We start from the raw sequence: 19,621 nt of genomic DNA, 5'->3' as shown, positions 1-19,621 counted from the left end.
TAAAACAGGTGTCAAGACATGTAGATCATCATTCTTGTGGGACAGAGAGCCACAAATCATGTCTCCAGTGAAACGTAGTCAAGGACAATCAAATTGTCCAAGGAGCAGATACTAAACATAATTAAGTACATGAAAGATCATACACAACATAGTGAAAAAACAATTATGAACAGATTTCGAATAAGTCCATAGCAATGTGACCGTGTAGTGCATACAAAAAACTATGGATATACACAGAAAAATAAGGTGCATCTGTTACAAAAACTGGTGTTCACGCATCTCAAGAATGCTTGATACAATTTACAGGATGTGTGTGATAGTGACCTACTATGTTGCTCGCATCAGATTGCACATGACATAGGTTACAGTAATTTCAAGGGAGGCACTGGATGGTTGCATAACTTCAAACAGTGCTATAGAATTGGAAGATGTAAGATAATGAAATTTAAAACAAAGCATGACCTTGACAATGCACAGCAAGCTGCAAAATTGGCCCAAATATTTGTAGATGAGATAAACAAGCTTATCCCATCATTTAGTAGGGAATTTATTTTTAACTTCAACCAATCAGGATTTTAAGAGGAAATATATGTAAAAGGAATCCTGGAAATTAGAGGTATCAAGAGAGTTGTGTCAAGATCAGCTAACATCAACGCCTTAGTGTTATTCACATACAATTATGCAGCCTGAGAATCTGAATGGTAAATTGGCTTGAAAGTTATTTATTGTGTGTGAGAAGATGGAGATGCTCTGCCCCCTATGATTCCTTCTCATGTGCGTGATCTTGCAATGGCAGTATGGAATATTTATGTCACAGCAAGCAAGAATTGGAAAATGGGCATAAGAGAACTACAGCTATGGTATGAGTATCATTATCTGCCATTAGCTGGTCAAAATAATTTGAATTGCTTGATACCTGGCCTACATATAAAAATCATACTCCATTAGAGCAAACTATCCTTCCTGAAAAGTGTAAGATGTTGCAGCTCATACCACCTACAACCACTGGATAAATTCAGCCTCTAGATGTTTGTTTTTCCATGCCTACACAAGATATTATCACAATATCTGCAGCTATGCCTTAATGGATAGCCAGTTTCACGATAAGCTCCATGACCGACTGTTTCACATTCGGTTGCATGCCATCAGTTACCACCATCCGATTACACCAATATGATTCTATGTGCATTCTTTAAGAGTGGATATCTAGCTGAATGTCCTGCACGGTTTGTAACTTCCAAGGAGTTGCCTTCAATCCTGATGATGCATAACTTTGTGACCACTGTGGCCATCTTTTATTCCCTGTTCATGCACTGGTGCAAGTTAATGGTTTGTTTTCAATATTTACTGAATGTCAACAGTGTCCATTTTCTGAACGTGAAGTGTAATACATACATCCCATAGAATGTTGATTTCTGCAACTTTCAGTCACTTATTTTCTGTCATCCTGTTGATGCACATTAGCAGCTAATGTTTTTTCTGTCATAATAGTTAACACAACACTTTCAGATGAGCCTTACTAAAGATTTAACTTGTGAATCATCTTCACATTAGCCTTAAGTGATTTATGGTAACCATGAAAAACATAAATCTGAATGGCCGGAGGAGGATTTGAACCCCAGTTCTCCTGAGGCAGAGTCCACTCTCGCCATTTTTCTACTTTGCTTGATTAGTATGGCAATGAATTGAAAGTTTTTTCTACATTGGCTGCTGGCAGCATACATTGAGCCCTACAAGCTGGTGTTTCTGGAATCCATGTCAGATGCCTATTTAAAGGTAATTTTGTCTCAAGTAGATCATTATGTTTGAACTCAGAATATATTCTAGAATTTTCCAGAAACAGAGATGAACGGTTAAGATGGTAATTTTGAGAATATAGGCTACCACTTTTCTTGTAGAAGACTGCAACCTTTTCTCTTTTATATTCATTAAGAACAGTTTTATACACAAGAGTCTAGTTAAGAATGAAGGTAATTCACTTGCAAATTATATTTGACTGATGTGGCAGTGGAATGTTGGCAACAGTATTTGGTTTCATTCATGAAGTAATATTTGGAGACAAAATTTGAAATTTCAACTTACATTTTGCTTTTGTCTGCCTAAGTGTTTGTGCCATTTCAGAGTATGTGGGCGTGGACAGAATAGCCATAAAATTTACCTCTTAATTTGAAAAGTGTACACCAGTTGCACCACAAAAAATTAACACTTACCTTAGGTTACGGTGGTGGTGGTTGTGGTACAACAGCTGATGATGGCAAATGCAGAGAACAGAAAGGACTGCCAGAAGAAACAGGAAGATTATAATTTAAAGTACTATTACCTGCAGAGTTCAGTTGCCTGAGACTGCAGTCGTGTGTGTGAGATACATTTTCGTGAATATCTGTGTGTGTGTGTCTGTGGGGGGGGGGGGGGGGGGCGTATGTCTATCTATGGTTGACAATAGCTGTAATGGCTGAAAGCTATAAGAGAGTCTTTTTGTTGTGCCTATCTGTGACTCAGCATCTCTGCTATATGGTGAGTAGCAACTTTCCTCTCATAACACTGATAATATCTAATGACATTGGGATGGCTGACAAAAAACTTGCTGGACTGATTCGTGGATATTGCTCATCAGTCTGCGACTATCATGAGATTGTTTAGTTGGCACGATAGCATTATGGAGATGCTCATCAAACTCCAGTGGCAGACACTACAAGAGAGGCACTGTGCGACATGGAGAAGCTTACTGTAGGAATTCTGCGAGAGTACATTTCAGAAAGGGTTGCACAACGTATACTTCCTGTCACATACATCTCACGAAATGACCACAACCAGAAAATTTGAGAAATTAAAGATAATATTGAGGTCAGATGACAATCATTATTCCCATGTGCCATTCTGGAATGGAACAAGGGAAGGGGGTATCAGTTAGTGGTGCCAGAAATACCCTCCACCACACATCATCAAGTGATTTATGGAGTATAGATGTAGATGCAGAAGTTATTAGAGTTGGAGTATGAGTTCAGACAGACTTCTATGGTGGAAGGACTTGATCCTCATCATTCTAAAATACCTAAGCAGCACTGGGTTTGCCTTCAGTGATTTATGGAAACTACAGAATGCCCTGTCTGTTGCAGCTGGTATGGTCACCATACTAGAAACTATATGTTGGAGATATGACATTACCTAGACATTGTCTACTGAATGTGTGAATGTGAGACAACTGTACATTTGTGAAAAAACTTCCTGTAATTCTTACATAACACTGACAGGACCATTTGATGTATATAAAAAATTAAAGCTAAAATACACTATAAAAAAGGAGGTGAATATTTTTCAGGTGTTTCTGGTATTCTGTTTCAAGCCACATGCCAAATTATTGCTGATATAGCTATACGCATAGCTTAAATTCTGTCTCTGGGCTACACACCGGTGGTCCAGGCATGCCATGGAGACCAGGCTGTCCCCGCTGACCGGGAGGTCCTGGCAGGCCAGGAGTGCCATCCTTCCCAGGCATACCCATGGGGCCCGGTGGGCCTTCTGGTCCTCTCTCTCCAGCAGCACCTCGTTCACCTGGCTGAAATGCGTTGGAAGGAAATGAGACCATTGCATATACAGAAACACTCAGTCCAAATATGTGGAGTGTTTCTTCTTCATGTTTTAAAATAAAATTTTACCTTAAGTCTTAAATCCTACATACTGATACTATTTTAGCTAAGAAACAATAAATGAACAAGGCAGTCTTCTCCTTAGTGTCAATATGTTACAAGTTTGCTAAACAGCCTTTTTGCACATACAATTGTAGCTGCATTAGTTCACTGTTTATGAATCATAACCTACAAGTAATTCTCTTTCAGTGACCTGACCAGTGAATATAGTGCAACATTATTTGAAGAAATCTGGAATTTATTAAAGATACTAAGCTAAACTGTATAATTTCATCTCAGTGTGACAATTGAATACTTCTGATTTTTGATGAAATTTTCAGTGTTCTTGGACCAACATTAAACTTTAGGTATAACAACGTTCCACACCCTTTAGTGTGCTACAAAGTGTGTTTCTCATTAAAATTAGTTTCTTTCACATTCTCTCTCTTTTTTTATTTAATGACCTTAATGACTATAAAGTCAAAAAAGTGTCAACTGTGATAGTTTATAATTTTATTTTCATGTGTAATTTATTATTGCTTCTTAATTTATATCTGATTTACGTTTGTATTGAATATGCTATTTTTTATTGCAGTATGGAAGATATGCTATGGTGATGTTATTGCTATTGTTTATTGCAGTATGGAAGATATGCTGTGGTGATGTTACTCTTTCATACTCCCTATCCTCATGGATAGGGAGTATGGAACTACAATTATTTAATGCAGTGGCTCATATCCCAATGAAAAACTGTATGTGTGTGTGTGTGTAAAAAATGGCACTGCACTGTGCTGTCTCACAAATGTCAATGAACACTGACGAAAATTTTTCACTTACTGTACCTCTCTGCAGACAGAATTTAGAGTACTGCTCAGTCCATTTTATAAATTTTTATATAGCCTGTGAACATGCACAGTGCCATTTCAGTTGCTTTTGTCACATTAAATATTGCCAAAAAATCTTATATAAAGTAACCCATCTGTGATTATAACTACACAGCATTTTTTAGCAGCGTGTAACACATTCAAAATATGCAATGTTGCATGTTTGCATCCATAGGGAGAAAGAGGTGGAGCAATAAACTGTCTGAAACATGAGAAATTTACTTTTCATTCCACATATCTGTCTGCTGGTCTGCACTGCCTCTATCTGGTGAGCTGTGATCGATCTTAATACAAACATTTTATTTCATCTTGGATTTTCTAATGTTGCAAGGAGAGATCAGGCAGCACAGGTCATTGGCCAGTACTGGCCAGGTAGTGTTTCTCAGAAACTATAAGAGATGGTAGCACATACTTCCCATCAGCATTTTCTTGTAGCTACTAACACATGTTGAAAAATATGGTTAACTTTGCCCTTGCATTACACGTCAAGGCTGTTGGGAGTTATTTTCTGTTGGATGTGATCTGTGCCACTTACAATCAAAGTCATAATACGATGGGTAATTTGGTTAAGCAGTTTTATAAACACAATTTCATTTGATAAACCTACACTATATTATAATGTAATTGGATAGATAAAAAATCTACTCACCATGCAGTGGCAAGGGAACACACACATATAAAAAAGGATTTACTTATGCAAGCTTTCGGAGCCAGAGGCTGCTTCTTCCAGCAGAAGGATTGAAGCGGAAGGAAGAGAGGTGGACAGAAAGGAACTAGAGAGGCTTAGAAAAAGGGGTAGAGTTCAGAAAAGTCATCCAGAACTCCGGGTTAGGGGAGACTTACCAGGCACAATGAGAAGGAAAGAGTGATTGTTGGGGACTGCACCGGACAAGATTTGAAAATGTGAGAGCTTAAAGGTGGGAGACAGGGTTATATGCAAGACATAGATTACTGCTAAAACAGCATGCACAAGTTAATAAAAGTGAAAAGCTAAGAGCATCATATGTAACAGAAGTGGGAAGGAGATTGCAAAAAACAGATAGTTTATAGTGTTTATATAATCATACTAACCAGTCCAGGAGGTCCTGACTGTCCTCTTGGGCCTGCTATACCACGCACCAAGTTATCATCAAGTGAGATTGTATTTGGAATGTAATTACTTTCACCAGGTGGGCCAGGTGGCCCTGGAGGCCCTGGGGGGCCTGATGGTCCTAGAAATCCTGGAAGCCCTGGTGTTCCAGGAGGTCCAGGCAATCCCTGTGGACCCTACAATAACAAATCCTCCATTGTACAGTTTCTATCACATGTTAAAGGTTTATTAACAATGGTACACTTGAATGTTGTAGTGATCATTCATGTAAATATAAATAAAGGAGTTACATAAAGGTAAAATTTAATAATTTCAACATCTGCACCAAATTAAAATTTTGACCTGGACAGAAACATCAAATTGTGCCTTTGATTACTGTAAGAAAGTACCTGCTAATGGAACTATCTGATCAAGTATCATGACATCAACCTTCTTTTCCCTGTCACAAAATACTTAATTTAGGACTTACAACTAATTCCCAGTCCCTAAACTGATTTACACATAGCAGTTTGAGTTGGAAGTCCTGTATCTGTCTATAATTGGGAAATTTCTACCCAGTGGAAATGTTGTTACTGAGTCCAAACATACAGCTGTCATTAGAAAACATATTACTACAAATATGGTTGAAATTTTCAGTTCAGCACTCTCAAATCTAAATGCAAATAACATGCCATATTGACAAGACATGTGTATAGTTGCCAAAAGTAGACAATAATTTCAAATCAGAAAAACAGAAAATCTGAAAGAGTCTTTGAAACATAGGCTGATTTTAACATTAACTTTTCTATTTTATATGTTACCTGTTGCAGTAAAGACTTCTTTCATACCAATGGCATTCTTATGTCATGAAATAGCAACTGTCTTAAGCTTACCATTGCGCCTGGTAAACCCCTAGGACCAACTGGTCCCTGTAGACCATCATCACCCTTGTCTCCTTTGAATCCTGGTTTCCCCATGATACCTGGAAGCCCATGTTTTCCAGGTGGTCCCTGTTGCCACAAAAATTGGCATCATTACAAACAGCACATTTAACACATTGTAAAATCTGAATCACGTTTTGTTCATAAGAGTACATTAAAAGTAAGCTTGCTGGTGGCATCAAGATTTTTAAAGAGATGTACAAATGTAAGACAGCTAAAAAACTTGAATATACATCAAACAGGAGCTTTTAAAGAGTTGTTCTTTTGCGTGTTTCTGAAAACTGCATCTCCCTTGATTACAGCTACATTATTAACAAAATACAACATGTAATTGAACACCACAGACTTCATCCTGTAACAGGAAATCATCCTTCAAGTCTTTTTCTAGGTTATATTGTTAATTATGAATAGGTCCTCAGAAAATTAAGCACAGTGTTCTATTGAGGTTTGACATAATTCCAATAGTAGGAATACTTCTAAAACAAGCATGAAAAGTGATGTCAATTGTGAAACCTAGAAGCACTGCAACCAAAACACAGCAAAAAATGGAAACAGATTACCCACATGGGAATACTTCATTTATGACTTACAACTGACCCCATAGAATGTAAGACAGTTTGTTGATGCATTAATGCTTCATCTGGACGCATTACTCACAACTAAACAGAGATGTATGTAGATACGCTACCTTGAAATTTGTTAGCAGGTGGAGAAATTTTACTGAATGACATCAGAAATTTATTCACCTGAAGAATTCATATAAATAGTCTTTTGCAACAATAATTCCAATCTATAAACAAAAGCAAGAAACCTGAATGACATGTTCCTAATTTAATTCCACTCTGCATGTTCTGTAGAAGGGCCTCATCTTTTAGATGCTATTTTCTAGAGCTTGCCCCAAATGCGAGCTATCATCTATTGATAGAAGAGAGTTCAAGTGAATCCTGTTTTCAGGAAGGGCATATTGCTGATATGCAATATTATAGACCTATACTGTTGGTATTGGTTTAGTTTATAAACTGGAGGCAGACTTACTTGCAAAGTGTGAAAGAGTGTTAATTCTAATGGGACACACTACATGAAAAACAACAAGTATATTTTAGCCTACCTTTTTTTGTTATTATTCTCAGCAGATTTCACAAAAAGCACTAAGAAATACTTGTAGTCCATATGCAAGTATCACACTGTGCTGTAGTGATCAAAATCACAGACATAATGGAAGGAGTGAAGGTAACCACTCACGGTATTAATTGAGACACTGATTAGTCAGTGGGCACATAAACTAGACTGCAAATGTTGTGTGCTTTCCATCAACCCTCCCTCTCCCATCCACCTCTTTTCTCCTCTCACTCACTCGCCTCACAAATCTGCAGTGCCAGGAGAGTGGACATTGTTCTCAAAGCCTATCTATATTTTCAGTCTTGTTTATGCGTCTCTCACTCACTCGCCTCACAAATCTGCAGTGCCAAGAGAGTGGACGTTGTTCTCAAAGCCTGTCTATATTTTCAGTCTTGTTTATGCAGCTGCTGTTTTGTTTCATTTCCCATATTCAGTTTTCACAAAAAAACTCATACATTTAGGAAAGATATATGTACAGCTTATCAGCTTATGATTAAAATACTACTATGCAATGTGAATTGTCTGAACTTTGTATGCCACTAATTTACAGATTGAAATTGTGTGAAACAGTGTCACTAAAGCCACTATACTCAAAGATCTAGCAACTAGAGAGATCTCTCTCATACATCATATACCAATTATCCCAACTGATTTAACTATTGAATTTAAGTGACTCAAGGTTTTGTTTGCAGCAACAGTGAAGAAGTCACATGGTGAGACATAAAAATACATTGGAACTGATTTACAATTTAAACGTTTTTACCATGATCAACTGCGTATGCCCTTTCATTGGTAGTTTAGAAGATCAATCCAAAAAATGAAATAAGATGTACATTCTGAAGTTTTGTTTCTATGTCGTGCAAAAATTTAAAAAAAAAAAAAAAAAAAAAAAAAAAAAAAACCATTCCATAAACTCACTGTGGGCAAAATCACAATGAGAAGAAAAAATTGCATCTTGCCGCAATTCCCAGGGATACCCCAGATTAAGACACATATTCAGTTCCCATGCATCTTTAACAATTGCGAAGCATTACTGGGTCATCTAATCTTAAATACATTAAGCCACAATTGTTGCAAATTAAGCCACAATTGTTGCAAATTAAGTCACAATTGTGCACAAGAAGTTCTCTTTATACTATTTGATTTCATAGCACACAGTGTAAATGAGAAGGATGGGCAACTGTGCTTGTATATAAGAATACATACATAAACTTCTGAAGGATATTTAAAAGATTCTTTTAATATTATCTTCCAGTCATTGTTAGTATAGAACAAGATTACAATTTTTTTCAGCATGCTGAACAGGGTGGTTCAGTCTCCAAAACTATGGTGATTGCTTGGAAACTAATAACGCCAATTGTTTCTTCAACAAAGGCCATTTTCATGTGGAAGTACAATGAAAACATTAAAATACAACTTATATTTTCAAGAGAAAAAATATTACTTTGTCCTACTACTTACTGGTGGTCCTTCTGCTCCTTTTTGTCCTCTTTCTCCTTTTCCTCCAGGTAGCCCCTAAAAGATAAAGAAACGCTTTTTTTTTTAAACATGAATACTGGAAAGGTTAAATGATACCATTACTTGCAAGCTGCAACTCAAAACAGTTGAGTTACAGTGATCAATATGATACAATTACTACCTCAACTTCGTTATGAACTATCAAACTAAAGTCAATGGTCAAAAACCATAAACGGGGCAAACCATGTGTAAACACTGATAGTGCAGCTAAAACTGTACTGGTAATAAAGCTAAACTCATTAACACAAGAATGATGTAAGCAGGAAATACATTTTGAAATTTTGTTTGTATATAATGACAATATTTGTTTTCAGGAGGCTCTGAAAATCTATGGTTTCTATTTCTTTTGAACAGAGATTGCATTATAGAAATTACAGACCTGTACCTACATTCACAGCTTTTATTTCTCACTGTTTACTTATAACCATTGCAGCCACCATTTTGACTGCTTAATGTCTCTTTACACAGCTATGTCATCTGAGTTAACTGCAGGTATTCAATTGAACAACATGTGACAATGATGTGGTGCTATAATGCAGTGGTTGCTTCTGCCTGTTAATCTATAAGTTGACTCATTGCCCAGCCATGAAGACTCTCCTTCATGATGGAATTTATGGAAGATGTTTGTGAATGAATGAATTCATGCATTTTGAAGCTCCTCATCTGATTGACTGGATATATCTAAAGTGCTTTGCTGTGTATTAGTCATTATGCAGATATGGGAATAGTTTATAAGTTGTCAGACATGGAAATGCTGGAGTATTTAGAACACATGCAGTGAGTTTCAGAGTAAGAATTTGAAGGTAGTGAAACTGATAGACAAGTAGAAACTAGTAGTGAGGATTGTATTCCACACAGTGAAAGTAATTGCAGTGTATCCGCAGAAGTTGCAGCAGTGGCTATCACAACAGCAAGAGAAACTCTTTGATATTTGATACAACAGAGGAAGATAGGGAAGAAGAAGTAGATGTCAGTTGCCTTCACTGTTTTTTGTAGGCCTGTTTGGGATTTTGAGAAGATGGGACAGAATGGAAGATTTCTGATTGTATTTTAATTCATCTTGAAAGCTAAAAGATCAAAATGTTTTACATCAGACAGCAGGAGCAATGTAACTCATGAAGAGAAATATCAAAATTCATAGTGCTGCTAGTTCTTGGGGGGCTGTTTCTAGATGACAAAATGCAAAAACATATACAATTGTACACAGAGAAAGTAGTGCACAGGCAACTTGAAAATAATAGATGGTGTATTTCTTGTTCTGAAGGAGGTGCATTAATTGTAGTTTTGTATGCTCATGGTTTTGTTTTTTTCTTGTTTTTGTTTTTTTTTGCACCATGGGATTTGAAAATGGATATTTGTTAGGATACAAGCGATCAAAGTTCTTTTGTCATAGAATATAAAGAGATATGCTAAACTTAGAGAAATTAGGAAATTGTTTTTGCTTTTATACTAGCAAAAAGGTCAATAATGCTCAAAAGTGACAAGTTTGTTTAGGTATCTGTGATTTGGAATTGTTTCTCTGAAAACTGTTCCCTGCTTTACAGTCTGAAATGAAAGATCTCAATTGAGCTGCTATTTCCTGCTATGTCCTGATGGCTAGTAAGTAAAATTAATTTGGCAGCAGATGTGGGCATAAAATATCACTTCAATGGATTTTCATATCTGGGAAACAATGAACATCAACCACAGAATCGAACTTTTTCCAGATACAGGGTGTGTAAATAAAGTTTCAAGACTGGTCTCAGAACACAAATTATTGAATACTTCCATACATCGGACTAAAATTCTTCAAAACAGGTGCCTTGAGAATCCACACACCACTACCAATGAGATTTCCACTGCTGATAAGCTCCCTGGAACTCCTTAACCAGAATGCTGTTCAAAACCATCATCAAAGCCTTTTGAACCACTGTGACGCTGTCAACTGCTTTCCTTTTAGGTCTCTCTTCATCCAGTGGATTGGGGTGAGGTCAGGGCTATAGGGTGACTGCGGCAGTGTAGCTATGTTGAACCGGGTCAAAACTCCAGTGACGGCGAAGCAGGAGTGAATGGTCACATTGTCATGGTGGAGCACCCAATCGTCTTTCTTCTCCAGGCAGAATGGGCGTACTTGATCCCTCACACGGTGGACCACTCTAGTATAATACTGATCACTGATAGTCTGTCCAGCAGCCACAAATGCTTGTGGATCATCTCTTTTGTGTCAAAGAAAGCAATGAGCATGCTTTTCACACATGACTTGCTCATGCAGGCTTTTTTGGCTTTGGTGATGTGGAGGTGTGCCACTCCAAGCTTTGCCTCTTTGACTCTGGATCATTTGAAGAGCCAGGTCTCATCACCAGTGACCACTTTATTCAAAAAATCAGGTTCGGTTTGTAAATGTTCAAGCATTTCCTGCAAAACAGCCAGGTGCCTCTCCTTCTGTTCATCTGAGAGCACTTTAGTGACAAATTTTGTGCACACTTTTCTCATCATTAGATCTTCTGTCACTAGCTGAAACACAGTTTGGTGATTCAAACCCACTTCATCTGCAATCATTCTGATGCTGAGACATCAGTCACTGTTTAAAACTTGATGCACTTTGGTCAGCTTTTCGTCAGTTCAGCTCATTGAAGGTCTTCGCGAGCTTTCATCATCCTCCAAGTCTTAGCAGCCACCTTTGAACCTCTTGTGCCACATGAAAACAATGGCACGTGACATGGCGTATTCTTTATAGCCCTCTTGAATCATTTCAAATGTTTCTGTACTGGTCTTGTGCAGTTTCACACAAAATTTGATTGGACACCACTGCTCCAAAAGGTGCTGCATTTTGGACTCTCCGATTTCTCGACGACGTCTCAAAACTGACACTCCCTGCATTCACAATGTTTTCACTCCAGCATTTTTCCGGCAAATGCTGATGCCTGGCTTGCTTACCCAACACCAACCACTACGTGGTGCAGGTGGTGAGACTGGTCTGCGCGCACACTGCTACTCAAGAAAAAAATCAGTCTTGAAACTTTATTTACGCATCCTGTATGTTGTCGTGAAACTTATAGCATCATACTGTAGAGGTGGAAGGACTTTTATTTTATCATATCTTTGTACATGGCTGAAATATTGAAGTGCAGGTACAAGCCTGGTGGGCAAAGTGAATCATTTGACAAGTGAGATACAAACACCAGCACGAATGTCAAACATCATGTGAAATACTCATCATAAAGAGGAGACATTGTGTCACAGACAGGCACAACAAAAGGACTGCTATACATTTTAGCTTTTGGCCAAGAGGCTGTCTTCTGGTGTAGGAAGCACACACACATTCACACAAGCACAACTCTCACACAATGACCACTGTTTGTGGCCACTGCTGACCTCAGTAGGACACTGTTTGCTTCATCACTTTATAGTAACGAAAACTTGTTATTTACTTTTAGTCCACTGAGAGACACTGACTAACCTTCTCTCCTTCTTCACCTGGTGCTCCTTCACGACCTGGCAAACCCTGTGGTCCTGGTGGTCCCATTGGACCAGATTCTCCTGAGCTGCCTCTCTCCCCTTTCTCACCATCCTCTCCTGGGGGCCCAGGAGGACCTGGAGGGCCAGCAACCCCAGGATCACCTGCAGCAGCAGCTGTGCCTGGCTGACCTGGCTCTCCAGGCACACCCGGATCACCTTTTGGGCCTGGGGCACCAGGTATTCCTGGGGTCCCAGCTGGGCCCTGAAAGTAAGATCAGTTCTTCAGAGGAAATATATATGTTACTTTCCTTCCCTAATATGTTACATTTTGTTAGCCAAAGGAGAGAGATACATATGCAACAATAGGAATCCTCTGTGTAATTACAATAAAAATTACAAATATTGCAGTGTGTGTAAATTTTTGTAAAAGCTAACAACAACCTGAAATAGGATAGATTGCTGATGACCACATAAAGGAGGCACTTAGTGCAGACTGGTACATTTAAAAGTATATTTACAAGTAGACTAACCTACCAGAGAGCCTCCTTCAGATATAGAAAAACATACAGGCCACATTCATACACACACAGTTCACACATATATGGCCACTGTCATCTCTGGGCACAAAGACCTGGCTGTGGTAAGCAGCAGTCTCTGCTGAGGTGATGTGCTGTAATGCTGCCTGTGAGAGAGTGTAGGGGTGTTGCAGGGATAAGATGGTAGGCTGCTAGGTGCAGCAGCACAGCATCAGGAGTCTGCTGGGGGGGGGGGGGGGGGGGGGGGGTGGCTGGAGAGTACAGAATCAGAGAAGGAGAAAGGACTATCCAAATGTGCTGTGGGATGGAAGGCTTGTGTGAGACTGGAGATGGAAGGCCTGTGTGAGACTGGAGTTGGAGCACCTGGGAATAGGGACTAACGAAGATTGATGCCAGAGGGGTTATGGGCATGCAGGGTATGTTGTAGGGACAGTTCACATCTCCGTAATTCAGAAATACTGATTTTGGTGGGGAAAATCCAGATGGCACAGCCCTTGAAGAAGTCACTGAACACAAGCGCACTATGTGGGGCAACATGCTCAACAACTGGGTGATACAACTGTCTACTGGCCACAATTCAGGGGTAACCATTTGTGTGGTGACAGCTTGTTCATGGTCATACTCACATAAAATCTTGCACATGGCTGCAACTAAGTTGGTAGAAAACACGGCTGTTTTCAGAAGTGGTCTTGCCTTTTTTGGGTTAGGGGATGCCTATGACAGGATTGGACTGGGTGGTAGTGGGAGGATGTATGGGACAGATCTTACATCCAGATATATTACATAGATTTTATCCATGAGGTGAAGGGTTGGGAGCTGATGTGGAATTACAGATGGACAAGAATATTGTATAGGTTGGGTGGGTGGAGGAATACCACTGTGGGAGAAGTGGAGAGGGTAGTGTATGTGTGTGTGTATGGGGGGGAGGGGGGAGGGGGGGACGGGGGGGGTATTCCTCATTTCACAGTTTGACAAGAGCTAGTCAAAATCCTGGCAGAGAATGTGATTCAGTTGTTCCAGTTCTGTTTGATAATTGGGTGTATTGGGGATGGTAGGTGACTGGGAAGACAAGGTGTGAGAAATCTGTTTCTGGATGATGAAGAGAGGGTAATTTTGGTCTTTGAAAGCTTCAGCAAAAGCCCATGGCATATTTGGAGAAGGTCTGCTCATCACTGTAGATGCCATGACTAGGGGTGGCTAGGTTGTAGGGAATGGACTTCTTCGAGTGGGATGGGTGGAAGATGTTGAAATGAAATTATTGTTGGTAATTATTAGGTCTGATGTAGACAGAGTACTGATGGAGCCATCTATGAAGTGAAAGTTGACATGGACAGATGTGGTTTATTGTGCTGAGGAGAACCAAGTGAAGTGAATGAGGGAGAAGGTGTTGAGATGCTGCTGGAATGTGGAAAGGGTGCCTTCACCATTAGTCCAGATCATGACGGCTTCATCAATACCTATGGCCCATCCTTTCCAGCCACCCACGATCTCAAACCCTTCACCTCATTCAGATGACATCTCCATGATCTGAAATGAAGGTGAGGACATCTTACCCACATGGCTCTTGGGTCATCTAGAGGAATCCTTCCTATCCACTTACAGTCCAAACCCCTACAAGTGTGCTGAGAAACATACTAATTATCATTCAGTAACTTAGAGCTGAAAAAGCAGAATTAACAGTATTAAAATACATACCGGGAAGCCAATGAGCCCACGAACTCCTTGGATACCAGGTGGGCCTATTAATCCAGGTTCACCTTTATCACCTGCTCGTCCAGGGGGACCTTCTCTACCAGTTTCTCCTCTTGCTCCATCAATTCCATGCCTCCCTCGTTCACCTCTGTCTCCTGAATGAATAAAACAGAAAATATGTAGATGTGTTACACTATGGACCTCTTATACAAGCTACTAATTCTGGAAAGAGAACAATGTGATTGGAAATGAGGCTTTATGAAGGGAGAGGGAGGGGGTAGTGGGAGAGGAGGAGGAGGAACTATATTTCATAAGAGTAACAGAGAAAATGATTTTGACAAACTCTTTGCCTAGGACAAACACTGTATTTTGGGAGTTCAAATGATACTCTAAACACAGTCAAGAAGATATTATAAACCTTGTTATATTATCTTCTTGACACTAATGTGACAATGCACACAATGAATGGGAAACATGAAATTTGCCTCAAATGACCTAAACGCAAAAAGATAGAAAGTCATCAACCTTAAAATTCAGTTCATAAAAAACAAAAACAAATCAGAAAAATTGGAAAATCTTCTCTAGGATGCGGAAGGGAAGTTTCTATTGATTACCTATCAAAGGGAAAAGTAATAACTGACAAAAGATATAGTACAAGACTTCTACATTGCCTAGGTGAAAAAGAAAATGAGAAGAAATTTGAATTACGCAAGAGAAAAGAAACATCTTTTGTCAGGAACATGAATATCACTTCAACAATAAAAAAAAGAACCTGAAATAACATCTTTTTGAATATCCACTCTATTTCAACAAAATCTGTGGCTGGAAAATGTGTTGAGTCACATGAAGAGATTTGACAGTCTTATATAGGTATTTAAACAATGGAAAATCTGGGATGAAATAACAATATGAAAAGGATAGATTGATACTCACCACATATAGGAGGTGTTGAATGACAGAGAGGTACTAGCCATGTGTGTGTGTGTGTGTGAGTTATGCATGCATGAAAGTGTGTGTGTTTTGTTTTGCCTATGTGTGATGGAGGACTTAGTATGACTACTAACAATGTCTAGCATTCTTTTTTCAATGTGCTGTCTACTACTAAACTCCTCCTCTCTTTTCACATTGTTGTAAGATGGATATTTTTCATACATGCCAGATTCATACTTCATGGATGAAACATATATCACAGGGGGGGGGGGGGGGGGGTGGACAAAGTGCATTGACCAAAAAGAGGATGACGTAACAAATAAAGTCTTTCACTGTCATGATGAGAACCATTCACTTTGCCCTCATAACAGAAGTCTCTCTCAAGCACAGAGAATGTTATTGTAAAACAAAGAAAACAATAAATCCAGTCTTAATCCCCATTTTCACCATTCAACTAACCCACAATGCTGACAGTGCTCTTTTGGAAAAGTTTATAAATCTGTGTTCTCTCAGGGTATCACAGCATGATTGTTTAATGAAGTGCATTCAGATATTCAGATGCAATGTTGATTCCATTTTTATGCATGATACTTAGATGATTAAGTAGGCTGTTGAGACATCATACAGAAAAATAGAATCAATAACTGGGCTGATCACTCATGACAATCCACTGTTCCACACTGGTGCAAATCTGCAAGGGTGCTGCCACCTTGTTTCAGTGATTCCCAGCATGTTGTTCATATGGCAGGGACAGCAGCTCCCATCTGATAATAGTTGTAGGACACCACAAAAAATAACAAACTTTGTCAAAGTTTTGTACTTTTTATTCAACTTTTCCAGTTATTTATTGAATGGACCTTGTCTATAGGGAACACAAGCAGTCATTTCACACTTCCTAAGGCACTCCAGGCAATAACCTTGTCTCTGATGCACACTCATCTACATCTACATCTACATCCATACTCCGCAAGCCACCTGATGGTGCGTGACGGAGGGTACCTTGAGTACCTCTATCAGTTCTCCCTTCTATTCCAGTCTTGTATTGTTTGTGTAAAGAAAGATTGTCGGTATGCCTCTGTGTGGGCTCTAATCTCTCTGATTTTATCCTCATGGTCTCTTCGCGAGATATATGTAAGAAGGAGCAATATACTGCTTGACTCCTCAGTGAAGGTATGTTCTTGAAACTTCAACAAAAGTCTGTACCAAGCTACTGAGCGTCTCTCTTGCAGAGCCTTCCACTGGAGTTTATCTGTCATCTCCGTAACGCTTTCGCCATTACTAAATGATCCTGTAACAAAGCGTGCTGCTTTCCATTGGAGCTTCTCTATCTCTTCTATCAACCCGGATCCCACACCAGTGAGCAGTATTCAAGCAATGGGCAAACAAGTGTACTGTAACCTACTTCCTTTGTTTTCGGACTGCATTTCCTTAGGCTTCTTCCAATGAATCTGTCTGGCATCTGCTTTACCGACAATTAATTTTATATGTCATTCCATTTTAAATCACTCCTAATGCCTACTCCCAGATAATTTATGGAATTAACTGCTTCCAGTTGCTGACCTGCTATATTGTAGCTAAATGATAAATGATCTTTCTTTCTATGTATTTGCAGCACATTACACTTGTCTACATTGAGATTCAATTTCCATTCCCTGCACCATACATCAATTCGTTGCAGATCCTCCTGCATTTCAGTACAATTTTCCATTGTTACAACCTCTCGATATACTACAGCATCATCCACAAAAAGCCTCAGTGAACTTTCGACGCTATACACGAGGTCATTTATATATATTGTGAACAGCAATGGTCCTACGACACTCTCCTGTGGCACACCTGAAATCACTCTTATTTCAGTGAGTGTGAGTGACATGCTGCGTTCTGTCATCTAGGAACTTTTCAATCCAATCACACAACTGGTCTGATAGTCCACATACTCTTACTTTGTTCATTAAACAACTGTGGGGAACTGTATCAAATGCCTTGCAGAAGTCAAGAAACACGGCATCTACCTGGGAACCCATGTCTATGGCCTTCTGAGTCTCGTGGATGAATAGCGTGTGCTGGGTTTCACACGATCGTCTTTTTCGAAACCCATGCTGATTCCTACAGAGTAGATTTCGAGTCTCCAGAAAAGTCATTATACTCAAACATAATATGTGCTCCAAAATTCTACAACTGATCGACGTTAGAGATATAGGTCTATAGTTCTGCACATCTGTTCAACTTCCCTTCTTGAAAATGGGGAATACCTGTGCCCTTTTCCACTCTCTTGGAACGCTATGCTCTTCTAGAGACCTATGGTACACCGCTGCAAGAAGGGGGGCAAGTTCCTTCGCGTACTCTGTGTAAAATCGAACTGGTATCCCATCAGGTCTAGCAGCCTTTCCTCTTTTGAGTGATTTTAATTGTTTTTCTATCCCTTTGTCACCTATTTTGATATTTACCATTTTGCCATCTGTGTGACAATCTAGAGAAGGAACTACAGTGCAGTCTTCCTCTGTGAAACAGCTTTGGAAAAAGACATTTAGTATTTCGGCATTTAGTCTGTTATCCTCTGTTTCAGTACCATTTTGGTCACAGAGTGTTTGGACATTTTGTTTTGATCCACCTACCGCTTTGACATAAGACCAAAATTTCTTAGGATTTTCTGCCAAGTCAGTACATAGAACTTTACTTTCAAATTCGTTGAATGCCTCTCACATAGTCCTCCTCACACTACATTTCGCTTCGTGTAATTTTTGTCTACAAGGCTTTGGCTATGTTTATGTTTGCTGTGAAGTTCCCTTTGCTCCTTTAGCAGTTTTCTAACTCGGTTGTTGTACCACGGTGGCTCTTTTCCATCTCTTACAATCTTGCTTGGCACATACTCATCTAATGCATATTGTACGATGGTTTTGAACTTTGTCCACTGATACTCAACACTATCTGTATTTGAGATAAAACTTTTGTGTTGAGCTCCGGGACTCACTGTCTAGGACAACGTACTGGGTTCTATTACACAAGAAGTTTTTAAGCCAATCATATTCCTGTGAACCAAGCACATATGCTCGGACTTTCATTACTTCCACGGTGTGGCACTGAGACAAATGCTTTCCAGAAATCTGGGAATATGGATTCTGCCTGTTGCCCTTCTTTCATGGTTCACAGGTTATCACGCAAGGAAAGGGCAAGCTGAGTTTCACTTGAGTGATGCATTCTAAATCCATGATGATTTGTGGATGGAAGCTTTTCTGTCCCAAGAAAATTTATTATATTAAGTTAGAATATGCTCAAGAATTCTGCAGCCAATGCTATTACCCTTCTTATATACAGGAATCACCCACACTTGTTTCAAATCACTTGGGACTTATCACTGGGTGAGAGATTCATGATAAATGCAAGCTAAGGAAAAGGTCAAAGCCCACTGAACTGGGATGCCACCTGGAGTTAACAACTTATTTGTTTTAAATTATTTCAGTTGCTTCTCATCAACGGTGACGCTCTTATTTCTATATCCCCCACACGGGAGTCCGTGTGAAGGTCAAATGATTCAATGTCTCTATGATGTACCTGAATGAATGATTTTTTTTAAACATGAAATTTATATTATTGTCTTTACCTTGGGTGTCTTCTACTGCAACATCAAACTGGTTGACAAGTGACTGAACAGCAACATTCAAGGTGCTTAGTGAGTTTAACATAGGACCAGTATTTTCTTGGGTTCTCGGCAACATCTTGCACTACCATATAATAGCTGAAGTTACTGTAAGCTTTGTGCATTGATCTTTTTATAACTGTATGAATTTCTACTAGATTCTGCCATCAAAATTTCAAAATTCTTTTTTGAATCGAGCATGCAGCAATCTCTGCTTCATAAATAAGAACA

The 19,621-nt window shown here is 39.1% G+C and overlaps 1 protein-coding gene across 1 annotated transcript in view; it reads right to left on the bottom strand.

Annotated features, from left to right (window-relative positions):
- LOC124620012 (collagen alpha-1(IX) chain-like) overlaps positions 1 to 19,621 on the bottom strand; it is a 301,640-nt gene that overhangs the window by 62,669 nt on the left and 219,350 nt on the right. The window contains exons 14-19 of the mRNA XM_047146677.1: positions 14,827 to 14,978; positions 12,597 to 12,857; positions 9,101 to 9,154; positions 6,473 to 6,589; positions 5,582 to 5,776; positions 3,410 to 3,556 (exon numbers count right to left, since the gene is read on the bottom strand). Coding sequence (XP_047002633.1) covers positions 3,410 to 3,556; positions 5,582 to 5,776; positions 6,473 to 6,589; positions 9,101 to 9,154; positions 12,597 to 12,857; positions 14,827 to 14,978 — 926 coding nt within the window. The remainder of the gene's footprint in view (positions 1 to 3,409; positions 3,557 to 5,581; positions 5,777 to 6,472; positions 6,590 to 9,100; positions 9,155 to 12,596; positions 12,858 to 14,826; positions 14,979 to 19,621) is intronic.

The sequence above is a fragment of the Schistocerca americana genome, chromosome 6 (genome assembly GCF_021461395.2).
Source record: "Schistocerca americana isolate TAMUIC-IGC-003095 chromosome 6, iqSchAmer2.1, whole genome shotgun sequence".
Lineage (NCBI taxonomy): Eukaryota > Metazoa > Arthropoda > Insecta > Orthoptera > Acrididae > Schistocerca > Schistocerca americana.
This window is presented reverse-complemented; position numbering and strand designations above follow the sequence as displayed.